The 17223-nt window shown below is 41.2% G+C and overlaps 1 protein-coding gene across 1 annotated transcript in view; it reads right to left on the minus strand.

Annotated features, from left to right (window-relative positions):
* ACOT12 (acyl-CoA thioesterase 12) overlaps positions 1-17223 on the minus strand; it is a 33962-nt gene that overhangs the window by 3850 nt on the left and 12889 nt on the right. Inside the window, exons 6-12 of the mRNA XM_038170773.2 lie at positions 16892-17042; positions 12324-12443; positions 10789-10939; positions 8970-9025; positions 8493-8553; positions 6935-7018; positions 393-526 (exon numbers count right to left, since the gene is read on the minus strand). Coding sequence (XP_038026701.2) covers positions 393-526; positions 6935-7018; positions 8493-8553; positions 8970-9025; positions 10789-10939; positions 12324-12443; positions 16892-17042 — 757 coding nt within the window. The remainder of the gene's footprint in view (positions 1-392; positions 527-6934; positions 7019-8492; positions 8554-8969; positions 9026-10788; positions 10940-12323; positions 12444-16891; positions 17043-17223) is intronic.

Genomic DNA, 17223 nt, shown 5'->3' on the forward strand with positions numbered 1-17223 from the left:
GCACAAACATAAATGAGTCCACAGCTTTGCCTTACTTCTTACAGACAGTGTTCACCATTTTTCCACCTCAAGTTATACACAACCTACTCAAGTTAACCCTTTTAAGAAACACAGGTTTAGGCATGGAATTTTGTTCATTTTAGTAAAGGGTAACCCCTGTCCCATCTCTTTTGACAGTCCAGAGCAACCCTATTGAGAAATTAATTTATTTTATTTTATCTTTGAGAGAAAAAATCAATCTATACTTTGACTAATGAACCTTTAATGTCAACTCCGTACAGCAATCTCTTCTTAATTAGGTGGAAAAGTGTCAACATCTCAAAAAATATTTTTCTCGGAAAAGGTTAGTTGTCAGTGGATTAGAATAGTCTTAAATAAAGCTAAGTTCTTACAAGAAATGTTTGTCCCATTGTTGACGGCATGTGAAGTCAGATAAAAGGGAGAAAGCTAGATGTGATGGTATCTTCACTTGCATTTCTACTTTGAGTGACAAGACATCACCCTCCTCATGAGTCCATATTTTTATCTGGAAAAGTGAACAACATATTAAAAACAAAGGGTGACTGCTATAAATATTTTAGCACTTTTAAATGTTGCACATTTAGGACTTAAGCAGATTTCCTCAGCTACATATGAAACTGTATCTGACAGATGAAAGGCAGGTAAGTATTCAAGATTTACATTAAAATACAGCACAACACAAAATCAAATATACTGGTAATACAGTGAGAACACACAGTGTTAATTGCATCAGGTTAGGGCTAACTGAATTACCTTCTAAGTGGGAATGAATGATTCAAAGGCCAGGTACAAACCCCTTTTTCACACTTTGTGTATATGATATACAAATACCTTAAGTACTGCAAATGCCTTAGAAAAAATAGTTATTTCAGTGGATTTTTCTTCTGTTAGGACCATATAGACAGCATCGCTTTCATACACAACAGCAGATCCACTTAAGAATGAAGGAAAAAGCTTATTCTTGGCCTTGCCATATATATAGAAAGTCTCATCACAGATGTCTAAGTCTTCTTAGAGTCCAAAAGCTAAGGGGACAACATTGGGACCTCATGCAATATTTTTGTGAATTTGACATCAGGACCAGTGACGGGAGATGGGACTTTTTAAACGTAGGCAAGCACTGGTCCTGAATTGTACCATTGCCTTGAGTCATTACAAAAATAAGGCATAAGTACAGGAGAGTAAGAGAAGGTAACATACAATGTTTAGGAAGGAACAAAGAAACTTTTTTTAGGTATTTTTTTCTGATGGAGTGGTGATGGTTACTTAAAGCTTTCCAGAAATTGTAAACTTCAGAGTAGAAATCACTGGGTGGGGCGCTGGTGGGCAGCAGCAAGCTGGGGTGGTGCCACACAAGATGAGCTGAACATCCCTGCAATATGTGTGAGGCAACACGAGCGTCAGCAAAATAAAATGAACCACTGGGATTTTGTTTGAAAGGAGGACCTGGGGAACTCTAGAGTGGTGAGCATCACCTCTGTGCTGGAAAGGTCACAGAATTAATCCTCCTGGAAGCCATGTCCAGGCACATGCAGGACAAGGAGGTGATCCAAGACAGCCACCATGGCTTCACCAAGGGGAAATCCTGCCTGACAATCTGGTGGCCTCCTGTGATGGAGTGACTGCATTAATTGACAAGGGAAGACCGACCTATGTCTCTACCTGGTCTTCTGTAAAGTTTCTGACATAGTTCCACAAGACATCCTAATCCTAATCTCTAATTTGGAAAGACACAGATTTGATGGGTGGACCATCCAGTGGATAAGGAATTGGCCTGATGGCCAAGAGAGTGGTGGTCCGTGGTTCCACGTCCAGGTGGAGGCTGGTGACGAGTGGAGTCCTTCAGGGGCCTGTCTTGGGACCAGCGCTTTTCAGTATCTTCATCAGTGACACAGGTGATGGGATTGAGTGCACCCTCAGCACATCTGCAGATGACACCAAGCTGAGCGGTGCACTTGATACCAAAGAAGGAAGGGATGCCATCCAAAGGGACCTGGACAGGCTGGAGAAGTGGACCCATGTGAACTGAAGGAGGTTCAACAAGTCCAAGTGCATGGAGCTGCACCTAGGTCAGGGCAATCCCAGACACGAGCACAGACTGGGAGAACTCACTGAGAGCAGCCCTGCAGAGAAGGACTTGGGGGTTCTGCTGGATGAAAAGCTTGACATGAGCCAGCAGTGTGTGCTTGCAGCCCAGAAATAATGACAGGACAATGGGGAATCATCTTGAACTAAAAGAGGATCGATTTAGATTAGACATTAGGAAATTCTTCACTGTAAGGGTAGTGAAGCACTGGAGCATCTTGCCCAGAGAAGCTGTGGATGCCCCATCCCTTGCAGTGCTCAAGGCCAGGCTGGATGGGGCCTTGGCAAGCCTGATCTAGTGGGTGGCATCCAGGCCTATGGCAGGGGGTTAGAACTAGGTGATCTTCCAGGTCCCTTCCAACCCGAGTCATTCTATGATTCTCTTATTCCCAAAATTTAATCAGATGTGTTAATTTTCTTCTCAAATACTATAAAGTTTTAACAGATTTTAATTTCTAAGTAATAAAAAATTCATAAGCTTCTTTATCTCTGCTGCTCTTTCTCATTATACCAAAAAAAAAAAACAAAAAACAGTCTTTTGGTTTACTGAACATTTATAAAACAACACAGATTTTGTATTTTTACGTATTTTCATGTTTTGGGACAGGGAGAAAAATATATATAATATAATCCAGCAAGCATCTTCCTGAATTAAAGTTTTGGTGGAAAACAAAAGGCCAACCTCTCCAGAAACCAGCTGCAGGAAACATAGATCAATAATCCTATAAGGCATAGAAGAGAAATCATGTTCTCTTCGGAGTCTTCTGGACTTCAAAATCGCAAAATAAACTAGGAGGTGCAGCTTTTAAAACACCTTTCAATACAGTGAATACTGGCAAGACTAGGTTATTATATAGGCCTAGAAGTCTTGTGGCTATGTGTCAAAGGGCTCACAGTACCTCCTACTTTCAAAGCCTTTCAATCAGCTTGGGATCACTCCAGGGAAAGGGGAACAAATCCTCATCCTGCAGAGAAGCACATGCTGCTTTGCACAGCCTACCTAATAGAATACTTCAACCCAAAATATAGTTCAGTCTTTGACAACCTTGTGTCTGATAGTACGACTGTCTTCATGCAGAGCACTGATCAGCAGTACTACTGATTTTTACTGTGTTTTTTTTTTTTTTTTTTTTTAATCCTCTTCCCCAGAGGATATTTTGTGGACACCAAAGACTTTGTTTGACTGGAGACACTGTTTTGTTTTTTTATCAGAGAAACCTAAGCAATTGATCTGTGCCTGTGCCACTGCACACCCTAAGCAAAAGGATCAAGACACATGACCTAGTTTGCAGTGAGTCAGCAGTGCAGAGAACAGAAGACAGGTATGACTGGGGCCTGCAGTGCTTCAGGAAACATGTCGAAATGTGCTAAGCAAGATTTGGTTTCTTAAGTGTGGTGTAACTGCCTGAAGTAACCAGGAAAATAAAACTAACATTCACATTTTTAAGGAAAAGGTACAGCATTGAAGAGGCTTTCAGGGTAGGGCATAACTGCATTATCTGAGCGATCCCTAGGCTCCCAACCTTAGATGCTATCGCGCTGGGGAAACTTGATGTGCTAGCCCTAAGGAACAGCACGGAGCGGAGAGTGGAGTGGAGACACCATGGCTAGGCTCTGTAATCAGGTGGGGCCTCGATTGTTCTTGTGCACAAAGCTGCACTTTTTGCCACCCTGAGCCAAAGACCTGTCATGTTTTGACAAATGCTGTACCCTAGTGTACTTTTTGCTCATTATAATATCATTATAATACCAAAACACACCTCCATCCCAAAAGCTACCCGCCTCCAAGGTGCGACCACCCCTCACTGAGCATGCACTCTGAATTTCTCAGAGCCTATTACTTTAAACGGAGACGGGAAAACTTTTCACCAATCATAACTAAGATATGCTTGACTAGAGCCACTCAAGCTCCACCTAAAAGATAGAAAATAATATAAATTGGCCCAAGAGAGAGGGGATGTTAGGGAAGATACCGCTGTCAGGGGAGATACTATCCTGAGGACATACAACATCCTTAGGACCTCCTGACTCCTGGGATCAGTCGACGGGCTGAGCCTCTCTTCCCCCCCCATTGGGATGCCTTTGGGTGAGATCTGAATACTTGGTTATAAATCTCTATAGAGTCTTTAATCCTTTTAACGCGTTTATTTCTAGGCTGCGCACCTGTAACACCTGTGACACCTGTAACACACCCGTAACACCTGTAACATCTATAACATCTGTAACACCTGTAACACCTGTATAACATCTGTAACACCTATAACACCTGTGTATTTCATGCATACTAGCTTGCTTTTGCAGACAGTCACTATCGCTGGCAATCCAAAAGAACCTGATTATCTGTTGCTGTAATAAACCATACTTGACTGCACTGTGATAGCTCTCATTAAGTGCAACTAGGGTGAGGGTGGTTATCCGTGATAGTTCAGTGTTCTGAATCTAACCAGACCCCCAGACGGTTAATGCGTTTTTGGTGAATGTCCGACTGGTTCAGTACTCTGAATCTGACCAGGCCCGTAACGGTTAATCAGCTACACCCTTTAACGCAACATTAAGAGAGACTTGCTAGTGTCAAGGTTTACAGAAGTGACAGAATTGAGCATGGAACTGGGGCAAGTGACCAAGCCAACATTGGCTAAGACACTAAATTTCATTACCTGAAGTTGCAAGAAGCCATTCTTGGAGCTGCCTCTCTATCATTATTCAGCGACTCGAACACACATCTAACCTTGACTGGAGGAGCTGTGAAGTCCAAGATTGGTTTTACTCACATTTCCTTCTCCAAAGGACAAATCTCATCCACCTAGTGGGTTAACTTGGAGGTAATCACAAATACATACGGGGACAAGAATAACCTCTGCCTGCTGCTGACATCCACACTGTCAGCAGGTTCCATTTTGCCTGCAAGTAGATGCTAAGGGGAAAAATAAGGCTTATCATGGAATCAGAGGTACGCCACAATCAAAGTGGCCTATATCCAGAAGTAGGATTTGCTATAACCAGTCACTGCATACATCATTACAGAAAAAGAAATGGTGCTGTGCTACCCTGGATGCTTGCCACTTCTCTAAGGATTATGTAATTATTGGCAATGTCAGGCTATGCAGAAAGGTCCAGCAGAATGGGAATGGATGGCTGCTCTCTGCCCACCGACAGCATCATCATGAGTTGCATCTTACATCCTGTCTAAGCCAAGATTTTGTTGGCTTTAAGGTACCTACTTCAATTAGATTAACAAACAGCTAGAAGAAGTTGCTCAAGATCTTCCATCAGAAAAGAGCTGACTTAGAGAAAGATCTTATCATTAGGACTATTTCAAGGTATCAAAAATGGAGAAAGTTACAAATTGAAACAGTATTAATAATACTGGAAATTAGCTGGTGGCTTACTGAAAGAGAGAAATCACATCATCACATCATGCTGTTCCAAATGTCATCCAGAATGTGCATGGGTGTGGTTTTTTGTATAAAGCAATTTTGTCACAACATTTGTTGTCGTTCCTATTACACATCTCAAGCATTTAGAATTGAGAAAGAAATTGAGATTGAGGCAATTCCAGTGGAGGCAGAAAGAAAGTTACACGCATAACAATAATGCTCTACCAGAGGTTTGAAAATAATGTTAAATGTTTCAATCTGACTGTTCAAGCTTACTTTCTGAACCATGAGTGCTATCTGTCATTTACTTGGCACAGCTACTGAAAGCTTTTAACCACTGGGGAACAGCCCACACATGGAACTAGCAGACTTGCCTTCACTGAAATTCATTCCTTCCTTATGTATGCTCTTATATAAGTTGTCTATTGACCAGATGCAAGAGGCGGTAGGTGAAGTTTCATAGCCTGTGACGTGCCGGAGGTCAGACTAAAAGATCCTAACAGCCTCTTCTTGTAGTCTTGAGCCGAGAAAATACAGAAACCTTAAATAAACCAGGGAGACTGGTAGCCTTGAGCTAGCAGAAGCAAGGGAGATAAGGGATGAAAGGTAAAAAACAAGGAGAAAAACAGCTGTGGGAAGATTCCAGACTGACCTATGGTAACCTTTTGCTCATCAATGGTCATTAACATATTAAAAAGACACCATCAAAATGCTAGTGTATGCTAACGTGAGATTTGGTGCTCCTTCCTCTCTGGTCCTCTGTGATGCACAGACTCAGTGGAGGTAAGTTATGCCGCCTGCTAACTGGCAGTAGCCACTTAGAGCAATCTGAGCATAGTGCCTGCTGGTTAGAAACATCTCCCATGATGTACAGCTGATAAAGGCAGCACATGACAGACTGCCACATGCATCTTGCTAGTCATATTGCCTACAAGAAGTCCAACAGATCCTCAACAACATCGCCTAAGCAGAGATATCCAAGCTTGGTATTTCACTAGAATCAAACAATTTGGCAAAACCGCAAAGGCAGCTCAATTGTGCCAAAGAAAATGCTTCACAAAAGTTCTATTAGTTCTATTAGTATTAGTATTATAGTTCTATTAGTATTATAGTTCTATTTTTGTTTTTACATTCGACTGTATGGTTGCTCAACAAGCCCAGTGAGTTGCTGTCAAACCTGCCCTTTTGGGATCCCAAGTCTAAGGTTTACCAGCCATGCAGACTGTCTCAGGAGAGAAGCTCCCAGGTTGAGCACTGCTCTGGACAAACAGCTTTGCAACCTGTTGGGGTAACTACAGGAGTTTTGTTTTTATGTACTAGCCACAGTAAAGCCAAACACTGCCAAACCAGCGTATTTATTTACAAATGCAAAACCTTGCTTTTCTCCACCCACCTCTTATGCTGAAATGTAACCAAGCGGCTGTGCAGCTGTTCCACAGCTATGTACTTACATGCTCCAGCATACTGGTTATTTCCCAGCCTTGTTTTGCTGCCAGGTGTGTCAGCGCAGCTACGTTGCTGTAACTCACATATGCCTGAAATGTAAGGTACATTTCTGAAAATCAAGGGGTGAAGGTAGATTTCACTAAATACTCCAGGAACGAGATGCTCTTTTTCTATCATTACCCCTGAATCACAAACAGAATGTATATTTTCCCATAAGTGTTTTCCTTCCAGAAAACATGGTCCAGTAGTTTCTGAATTAAATACTTTCAACAGCTAGATTATGTGCTCACATGGCTGATGGCAAAACAACCCTAATTAAACAACAAAATACCACTTCAGGCTTCTCCAATTACATAGCACCACAGAAAAACTGTGACCACTGGAGGGATAATACAGGTAACCCCTGAGACCACTAAATTAATGGTTTTGTCCATTTTCCTCCTAAGTAATTAAATTCTACCAGAAATTTAACCTCTTCATTGCTATCAACCTGTGGTCTATTATGGCAGGTGTTTTACAAACCAGGCTCATGGCAGAGACAGTGCAAACGTATCTAGTATATATACTTGACTACAGTGGATGGAGTTCTCTTTCAAGCACTGTACAAAGAGAACAGAGCTTTAGAGTCTTTAATGACAAGTTTTGAATGTAATACCAAATAAATCTAAGTAACCCACTTTTAACATTGCATGCATAGTTATATTTATTGTCTTGCAGAAAAGAAATGCTGCATTTGCAGGATTCAGACTCCATTCATGGAGATGCCATTGTTAACAACAAATCCCTCCCCATAACATAATTCTCAATTATTTATTTAGTTTCATATGTAATGGAAAAAGACCTGGTAAAATTTCGGGGAGCCACTTGGAACTTGTGTACAAAGAAAATTTAACCACAGAAACTCCACGCTGGTCTCAGCAACATTTAGGGTGTGTACAATCCACCTAAGTTCAGATTCATCACTATTTACTTTATGGCATAAGCACATTCTGTGGCCTATCACGTCCAAGATGGAAACGTGTACCACATATTTTAATCTCTGTTTCCCACAAAAATGCAGTTGACATTATTTCACTGTTCATCTGTCTTTTGGTATCGCCATGTCTCTTCCCTCACTTTTAACATTCATTACTAGTGATAATAAAACCCCACAAGTTTTGAGAAATTCAGTGGGAAAAAGCAAACATGTTCCTCTACAGTAGTATTAAACTTTCTAAAAGCTGGGCACACTGGGTCATAAATCTTCGGGAGACCTGTCTTCATTATAGCTTTGCTGCTTAAGGGAAAAGTTGTTAAAAGATTCTATCTTAGAGACACATTTTATGTTCTGTACAAACCTTACTCTTAAATCAACAGTTAGGCATTGACACTTTTTTTCAGAAGGAAAAAATATGTTCATCTTATCACACACTGCTCTATTCTCCCATGACTACCACGACACTTAAGCACAGACTGTGTCAGTTTGGAAACTGGCACAATCTGTACAACTGTTTTACATACCCCGAAAGTTTACAACTACACCATTTTATGCAGGTAGGCAACAGGACACAATTTAAAGATTACCTGGTTGCTTCTCTCCCACGGGTCAGATGGTTTGTCTTCTTTAGCAGAGAGCATACACTTTCTAAAGCAAAGTTCAAAAGCAAAATAATACAATGGTTATTTACACTTTCTTCTATGTGTGCTAACATCAAACACTTCTACAGGTTTAAGTGTTTTCTGAACACTTTAGAAATATTTTATCAATTTTCACTTGCAATGTGAAATTGTGAATTGCAATGTGATTTTTTCACTTGCAATAACTCATTTTTCTTCACAAGAGTGACTGGGAAACAAAATAACACAAAGAACAAACTGTTTATGGGACGAGTAGCCCTTAATAATTTCAATGCAACTCAGGCAAAGTGGTCCAGAAAATTAGGCAACAAAGCAGTTATGTTTGAGCAGATGTTGACTTCTTAACGAATGATCACTTTTTCTGGACATGTTAAAAAAAATGTAAGTTTTCAAAATCAAATTTTCTTTGTAGCCCAACTGTACCTGGCTAGTCGAATTCTCCTTCGGGCAATGGCTCCGTGGTACCGCCTCACACTGTCCTTTATCAAAAGTAAGCCAAACACAACGACACATGAGTGACACATGATTGTTTTAGGGCACACACAAAAATAAACAAACTAAAAATATTACAGATGGACAAGTGCCAGGGATGCATTGCAAAGAAATAAAGAACTGTACTCTGTACCTTGGACTTTCCCCAGCTTAACCTGAGTCAGTGCTTTACTTCTGACTTGACAATATTCCCTCAAATTTGCAAAAACAATCCAATAAAAAGTTGTATCACAGCAGCATACTCCTAGCACTTTGGTCCTGAAGCAGGGGCAGCCAGACACGCATCACGACATGTTCCACTCCTTCTTGCATGTGCCACCTAACAAATCCAATTCACTATCATCTTCAAAGCATGCGAGAGGTATGGAAGAATTCTGTTTAAGTGCACACTCATCTTGTGCACAAAGCAAATTCATTGCAAACAGATGTGGCCCACCCTTCAAGGTAGCAGGTCTTTCCCATCCCTTACTCTGACAGAATGGATTTTTTCTAAAGTATGGAAGTGGCCCAAGAGCATAGACTGCATTATCAAAGGTGAGTAGGACTTTTTATTCTGAATGATATGCAACTTTGCTTTTAGGAGCTGACACACAGCTTCTCCTGGAATAATATGTATAGATACTAATCTGTATCTCCAGATTACTGTATTTTAACCTTCTTTAAAACACAAACTATGTAATGCTTTCAGATGCCACTTTCAGTGAAACGACCACTGTTCAAACCATCTTCTGCCAAGTTTAAACCACCAAGTTTAAACTACTTGGAGCATATACTCTGTTTTTCTCAGACTGGTTTACTTGACCGTGGAGGAATTGCAATGTTCCTATTCTCCTATCCTGACAGTTTGTGGATGCCCCTCTAGTCAGGTCTTGAAGGGAAGCACCGCTTTTCTGGCACAAGTTAAACTGTTGTGTTTTTGTGTTTGTTTGCTTGTTTTCCCCTGTATTTTAAAAGAGGAAGAGTCAGACAGTCTATCCTCTGGAAACAGTCAATCACAGGCAGTAATGAACATCACAGCTTCACCTGGTATATAGGATACCTTGATTTATTTGCCCAGCTGGCATCCTACAAAATGTAAAGACAGTGATGTTGAATAATTATTTCGTTTCTGCCTTTGCTGGCTTTCTAAAAATCTAATTCATTGGAGCATTAAGTTAATGACAGGCGATATCACAGCAAATAATTCAGCAAGAGTATTCACACTGCTCTGATTGCTTAGTGAACTTCTTTCAGGTTCACCTGCTTATATCTCCATGCCAAAGGAACTGGAAAGCCTGCCTATGTAATGGGATTTGTTTCCCATGGACTTCTCCCTAACTCTATTCCTCATCTTCCTTAAGGGTTTCTAAAAATAACTGTTCATTTAACACTTCAGAGTTTTGTCAGTTTCTTGCTGCCAAGGCATTTTCTACAGTCAGTGGAGACAATACAAGACAAATGGAGAATCTGCAACTGGTAGATTCTTCCTCCTTCTCCATCCACTAACTACAGAAGTTTTAATGATGACCACCCTCCACACTCCTCAGTTTTGGACGTCTGAAGTTAATAATGATGAATTTCTCACTCAAAGGCAAACATTTCATTTAGAGGCTTTCTCTCCTGCAAGAAGATGCATTTCAGTGAACAGTCTCAGTTAATCTTTGCTTTTCCAGCAAGGCTATAGTGGCCAGCTGCAGGACATGCAGTGTGCTGGGTCGGACCACATTGTTGCATGTATGCATTCATCCTCCTCCTGAGGATAAAATCTGACCTTTGTAGTAGGTTTAACTCCAGGGAAGGTGAGCAGCTCTCCTTTGTCATTCACAGCATTGAAAATGAGAAACGCACTGTTAATATGCCGTGCTTGGCCCTTGATCCATTCTTCACAGTTATATGCCTCAACGCGGACACCAACCTCTACACTGAAATAAGAGTTCAGATTAATTACTGAACTACCACAAGTGATGCAGAAGCAGCCCTAAGGCAAACTAAAAAGGACTGCTATATACTTTCCTGTGTACAGGAAGCCTTACTTAAATACTTTCTGCCATATAAAAAATAAATTACGCAGTCTGGACAGACACATTTTAGAAATAAAAGACACATAGCATGGGTAAAAACAGAAGAAAGTGAGTTAAGTAGCAAAATATGAACACTAGTGTGCACAATGTGTGAGCACAGAGCAAAAGTGAACAATACAGCATTGATGTGACATTCAGCACAAGCACAGCATGAGGGGGCTATCCTGGCTATACATACAGACTTGGGGATGAGAGGCTGGAGAGCAGCCACATAGAAAGGGATCTGGGGGTTCTGGTCAACAGCAAGTTGAATGTGAGCCAGTGGCGTGCCATGGCAGCCAGGAGGGCCAACCTTACCCTGAGGGGCATCAGGCACAGCATCGCTAGCTGGTCGAGGGAAGGGATTGTCCTGCTCTCTTCTGTGCTGGTGCAGCCACACCTCCAGTACTGGGTGCAGTCTTGGGCACCACGGTATGAGAACATAAAACTATTAAGCGTGTCCAAAGGAAGGCAACTAAGATGGAGAAGGTCTGGAAAGGAAGATGTATGAGGAGCAGCTGAGGTCCCTTGGTTTGCTGAGCCCAGAGCAGAGCAGGCTGATGGGAGGCCTCATGGCGGCCTGCAGCTCCCTCAGGAGGGGAGCGGAGGGGCAGGCGCTGAGCTCTGCTCTCTGGGGACAGCGACAGGACCCGAGGGGACGGCATGGAGCTGGGACCGGGGAGGGTCAGGCTGGGGGTTGGGGAAAGGTTCTGCACCCAGAGGTGGTTGGGCACTGGGACAGGCTCCCCAGGGCAGTGGCACAGCACCGAGCTGCTAGAGATCAAGAAGTGTTTGGACAGCGCTGTCAGATGTAGGCTCTGCTTTTTGGGTGGTCCTGTGTGAAGGCAGGAGTTAGACTTGATGATCCTCATGGGTCCTTTGAAACTTGTGATATTCTATGATTCTATAATCCCCTGAAAATCATTGGATTTCAGAGTGGATTTTACAGTCATAATTTGCAGGATTGCAATTTGGCTATGAATGATCTTTAAATTTTGAAAATCAGAGAATAAATTAAAAAAAGAGAAGTTAAAAAAAAAAAAGGAAAAACAGACAGATCGACAGATCAATTGGTATATATACACATATATATATATCCTCCAAAGCCCGGCTGCAAAATATTTCATTCAGTAAGACAAATCCTACTAATAGTTAAAAAATGCAGTTAGGCTGGTGCTGGAGAAGTCAAGGAAGACAAGCATATGAGGAGCTTTACCTAGGAAGATAAGCATATAAGGAGTTTTACCTATTCTGAAATGTGTTGTTCACAATTGCATTGAAGACAAGGCGGTCACCCACAACGGATGGTCCCCAGAACTTAAACATATTGACCGATTTCAGGATGGGATATGAACGACAAAGGCGGCTGAAAAAGAAACCCCATGAGACAGAGAGCAAAACACACAGTCACGTGGAAGAACCTCCTTTGTTAGGTTTGAAAGGGGTAATGATTAGAGCAACAAGGTTTCCACAGCCTAAAGATCACTCACTGTATTACACTAATTTATTCTGTAACCCACTGAAATATAGTTAACATGTTCAGCTCCAGAAGCATATAATTCAAGCTTCAAACATAATAACACCACTTATGTCATGCTGCTTCATTTTCAACACACTTTACAAACACTGACTAATTGATTCTCACTGCTTGTTATTACCTTCTTTTGGTGCCAGACCATGAATCCCTTACCTACAGAGTAACCACCTGCTTCACAAAGAGTTTCATTAACTTCTACATTATTGTATAGGGAGTAGGATATTGCTCAGTATGTAAAAATGCCTGATCATAAACCCTTTACACAATTAACGAAACCTGAGCAGAAAGGTTCAGCATCAGAAACAGTGTTCAAGCAAAGCAATGTGAATCTCTTCTTTTGAATACTGATACATCTTTTTTTTTTTTTTTGCAATGCTTTCTACTAGTATTATATGAAGTGAAAAAACTACTCATAAAACTACCAGATGCGTGTATATGTATTTAATTTGGTCTGAGCTTGGAAGGACATTTTTGCATATACAATGGGACAGCAAGATTTTGAATTGATCCCTTATCAATTCAGAAAACATATTTACTAAATTTCAGAAGATGAGGGTAGGCATCATATAAACACATATCTTACTGATGTTTTCTGATCCTATAGTATATTCAATTACATGCAGTCAGGTTTAGCTGAGCTGTCCTACTGGGGCTCTTCAAACTGCTTGTGAAATAGGCTGTAGCCACTCTGGTAAAACTTTGCTGGTGTAGTGCCAGGAGACTACCCCTTCCAGAAGTACATGAGCAAAGCTGTTTTTTGGGCTAGTGCAGTGGAGAAACAGAATAGAAAGAATATTTCTGCAATATTGTGTCATCTGTGAAAGGGAACTGCAACAACCTACCACTTCTCTGACCTTCACAGGCATGCCAGAAAAAAACGTCTGTAATACAGATACTGCAGGATGCGCCTGGAATACTGTGTCCAGTTCTGGTTCTCGTGATTCAAAAAAGAGGCAGATAGACTGGAAAGGGTTCAAAAGAGGGCCATGGAGATGATCAAAGAGTTGGAGAACTTGCCCTTTGAGGAAATGCTGGAGGAGCTGTTTTTTTTCACCCTGGAGAAGAGAAGGCTCATGGAGAATTTAATGAGAGTACCCCAGTATTTAAAGTCCGACTGTAACAAAGACAGAGGGTCTCCTTCTCAAGGAGACACATGGAGAAGACAAAGGTAATGGGTACAAGTTGCACTCAAAGAGGTTTTGTCTTGACAAATTAATTTATTTTTTTTACAGTGAGAATAACCAACCACTGGAACAACATCCCCACAGTTGTGGTGGAATCCCCCTCACTGGAGGCTTTCAAGATGTAGTTGGACAGAATCACAGAATTTCTAGGTTGGAAGAGACTTCCAAGACCACCGAGTCCAACCTCTGACCTAACACTAACAAGTCCTCCACTAAACCATATCCCTAAGCTCTACATCTAAATGTCTTTTAAAGACCTAAAGGGATGGTGACTCCACCACTTCCCTGGGCAGCCCATTCCAATGCCTAACAACCCTTTCAGTAACGAAGTTCTTCCTCATATCCAACCTAAACCTCCCTTGGTGCATCTTTAGCCCATTCCCCCTTGTCCTGTCACCAGGCACATGGGAGAACAGACCAACCCCCACCTCGCTACAGCCTCCTTTGAGGTATCTGTAGAGAGCGATAAGGTCACCCCTGAGCCTCCTCTTCTCCAGGCTGAACAAGCCCAGCTCCTTCAGCCACTCCTCATAGGACTTGTTCTCCAGGCCCCTCACCAGCTTCGTCGCCCTTCTCTGGACCCGCTCAAGCACCTCCATGTCCTTCTTGTAGCGAGGGGCCCAAAACTGAACACAGTACTCAAGGTGCGGCCTCACCAGAGCCGAGTACAGGGGGACGATCACCTCCCTAGCCCTGCTGGTCACACTGTTTCTGATACAAGCCAGGATGCCGTTGGCCTTCTTGGCCACCTGAGCACACTGCTGGCTCATATTCAGCCGACTGTCCACCATCACTCCCAGGTCCTTCTCTGCCAGGCAGCTCTCCAACCACTCATCTCCCAGCCGGTAGCTCTGCTTGGGGTTATTGCGCCCCAGGTGCAGGACCTGGCACTAGACAATCTCATCTAGACTCCCATTTCCCAGAAAAGGTTGGATGTGATGACCTTTGAGGCCTCTCCAACCTGGGCTGCTCTATGATTCAATACAACTTCAGAGTTTGTGGAAGTGGGAGGGTATAGTTTGCAATCTCTCCAGAGTGGGCAAAATTTTGGTTTCTTCAGCAGTTCTAAGTGTAATAAAGGTCCCCCAGACATCTTTGTGCACCACATGAATAAAGAACAATATGTAATAATGTCATGCATTTTTAGACTTAGAGAAAACACGTTCTATCCTCATGCATGTTTGTGTAACTCCTCAGTAAGAATTAGATATGCACATCTGAGAATAGATTTTCACTGTGCAGTTTTTATACTTGAAAATACAGTTACGTAGTGTTCTTAGCTTTTAGCTCAATTGCACTCTGCAAACTAATGTACCAGTATTGTTAAATGCACACAATTATCTGTTGCTAATTAATTGACTGGTACATCTTTTTAATAGACTCAGACATTCAAATGACTTTGTAATTTCATTAAAAATAATTTGTTCTTCTGATTTAAAACACTAAATGGTTATCTCATTTACAAAGTTCACAATAAAGATGCAAATACAGTATTATTGAAAATAAAGAGAAGAACTGAACAGAAATTTGGCCTAATTATTCTGTTCTTCCTGGAAAACTGTCTTCTGAATACTTTTACTGGAAGTTTAAAACATAAGAAACAACCAATCCAGTTCAAACGAATATTCAGACAGCTTTACTACTATCTGTAAGATTTTCATCCATTGTCCAGACAGAAAGGTGGAGGGAAAGAGGGTGAGTAACCTTTACAATGCCCTTACAAATTTACTTTTCAAGGGTTGGCCCTTCTCCTCCATTTCTTTTAGAATTTGTGGCCATAGCAACTCTTAACTTCAAAGGTCAGATCTAATTATGAGTGGCCTCACAAGAGGTTTGTAATGAGACTAGCTGTTTCACAAACAAACTACAGCATCTCTGTTTTCAACATTCTTCTGTCATCAACTGTTATTCTTGAATTTTTTTACACAACAAATTATGTTAGACATTCATTATTCCAAATAAAGTGTTTTTCCTACTTGCTTCACTGGTGATTCCCTTCACTTTTTAAACACAAATGTGACTCTCTACGTCACATTTATCAAATGAAAACAGGCGAATATTTTGGGTCAGATTACGGCACAAATCTGAAACAACTCCTTTGAAGCCAATGAAATTACACAATGGGGTAAGGTCAGTGCATTCTTATGTTAATAAAGCAAGTTGTTTATCCAAACACTAAAGAAAATCTGTTGCTACCAGTATAGCTACTGCCTACAAGTCAAAACTACATGAATAATGAGTGGGAAAGTCATTTAATTATTAAAGTTAAAAAAACTAATCTAACATCCCGGCAGTGAAATAGGTCACTTGGTATGCAAGGAAAATTCAAACTGAAATTCAAGTGTTGCTTACAAAGAAGCTTTGTATATGGTCCAAGAACAAGGAGGGAGACAAACAACTGCTCATTTTCAGATGAAGAGAAATCAAATGACAATATGCCCAGGCCTTACTTAGAGGCAGTTTCACAAAAATATTTTGTACTTACTACCTGAAGATGTCAGAGCACATTGAACTACTAACAATATTAGAATTCACAGGATGTGGGACACAGGGGGTCTGAAAGGCTAAGTGACTTGCAGAAGTTTATGCATACCTTCAGCATAAGCACCAATAAAACAGCACACGTTTCTTCTGATTCTTACTCTGGCATGAGCATCTGCACAATGACATACAGAAGACTCCCTGTTTTGGGCTATCAATTAATACAGGGCTCGTGTCAGTTTTACTCTGACTTAATGACTGGCTCTGTTTTTAAAACACCACACCAATCACAAGGAGGCTGAGTTTCTATTCCTATTTCTAATGCTGACTTTCTGCAGGGAGTTTCAGGCAAATAATATGGACTCTTTTGCCTTAGGCTCTGCATATATAACAGAGAGAGAACAAAACATGACTCCCACAGTGGTGTGGCATGCTGTGGGAAATGTACCACGGAAATCGTTTAAAGGCCTCCTGCAATCTTAAGAAGGAAAGTCAAAAGGATTTGGGTCTGCTGTTTTCATAAAATAAATCCTGTTGACACCTTTAGTATTAAAATGGAAGCATACACATCCTTTTAGAAACACATACAAAGACTCTGATGTAGAAAAGTACCTTGCTGAAATACTTGCCACTGTCTCCATCCAAGCCATGATCTGGCCACCAAAAGTGTTTCCATGATGGTTTGCATGAGGAGGCTGGACGAGCTCAATACTCTGCACATGAGTGAGGTCAGTTGAAACTGCATCTTCCTCTTTAAAAGTATCTGAAATATGGAAGCCATATATAATGAATTATTTCAGCTGGTTAACTCTGATAACCAAGAAGAAAATACTACCAGTTACCAAAGTGTGCCATTTGCTTTAGACACACTGAAAAGAAAAAAAATGGAAAAAAAGGAAGATACAGGAAGGCTTCTGATCTTTCCAAGTGTAGCAAGATGATGA

The sequence above is a fragment of the Anas platyrhynchos genome, chromosome Z, assembly GCF_047663525.1.
Source record: "Anas platyrhynchos isolate ZD024472 breed Pekin duck chromosome Z, IASCAAS_PekinDuck_T2T, whole genome shotgun sequence".
Classification (NCBI taxonomy): domain Eukaryota; kingdom Metazoa; phylum Chordata; class Aves; order Anseriformes; family Anatidae; genus Anas; species Anas platyrhynchos.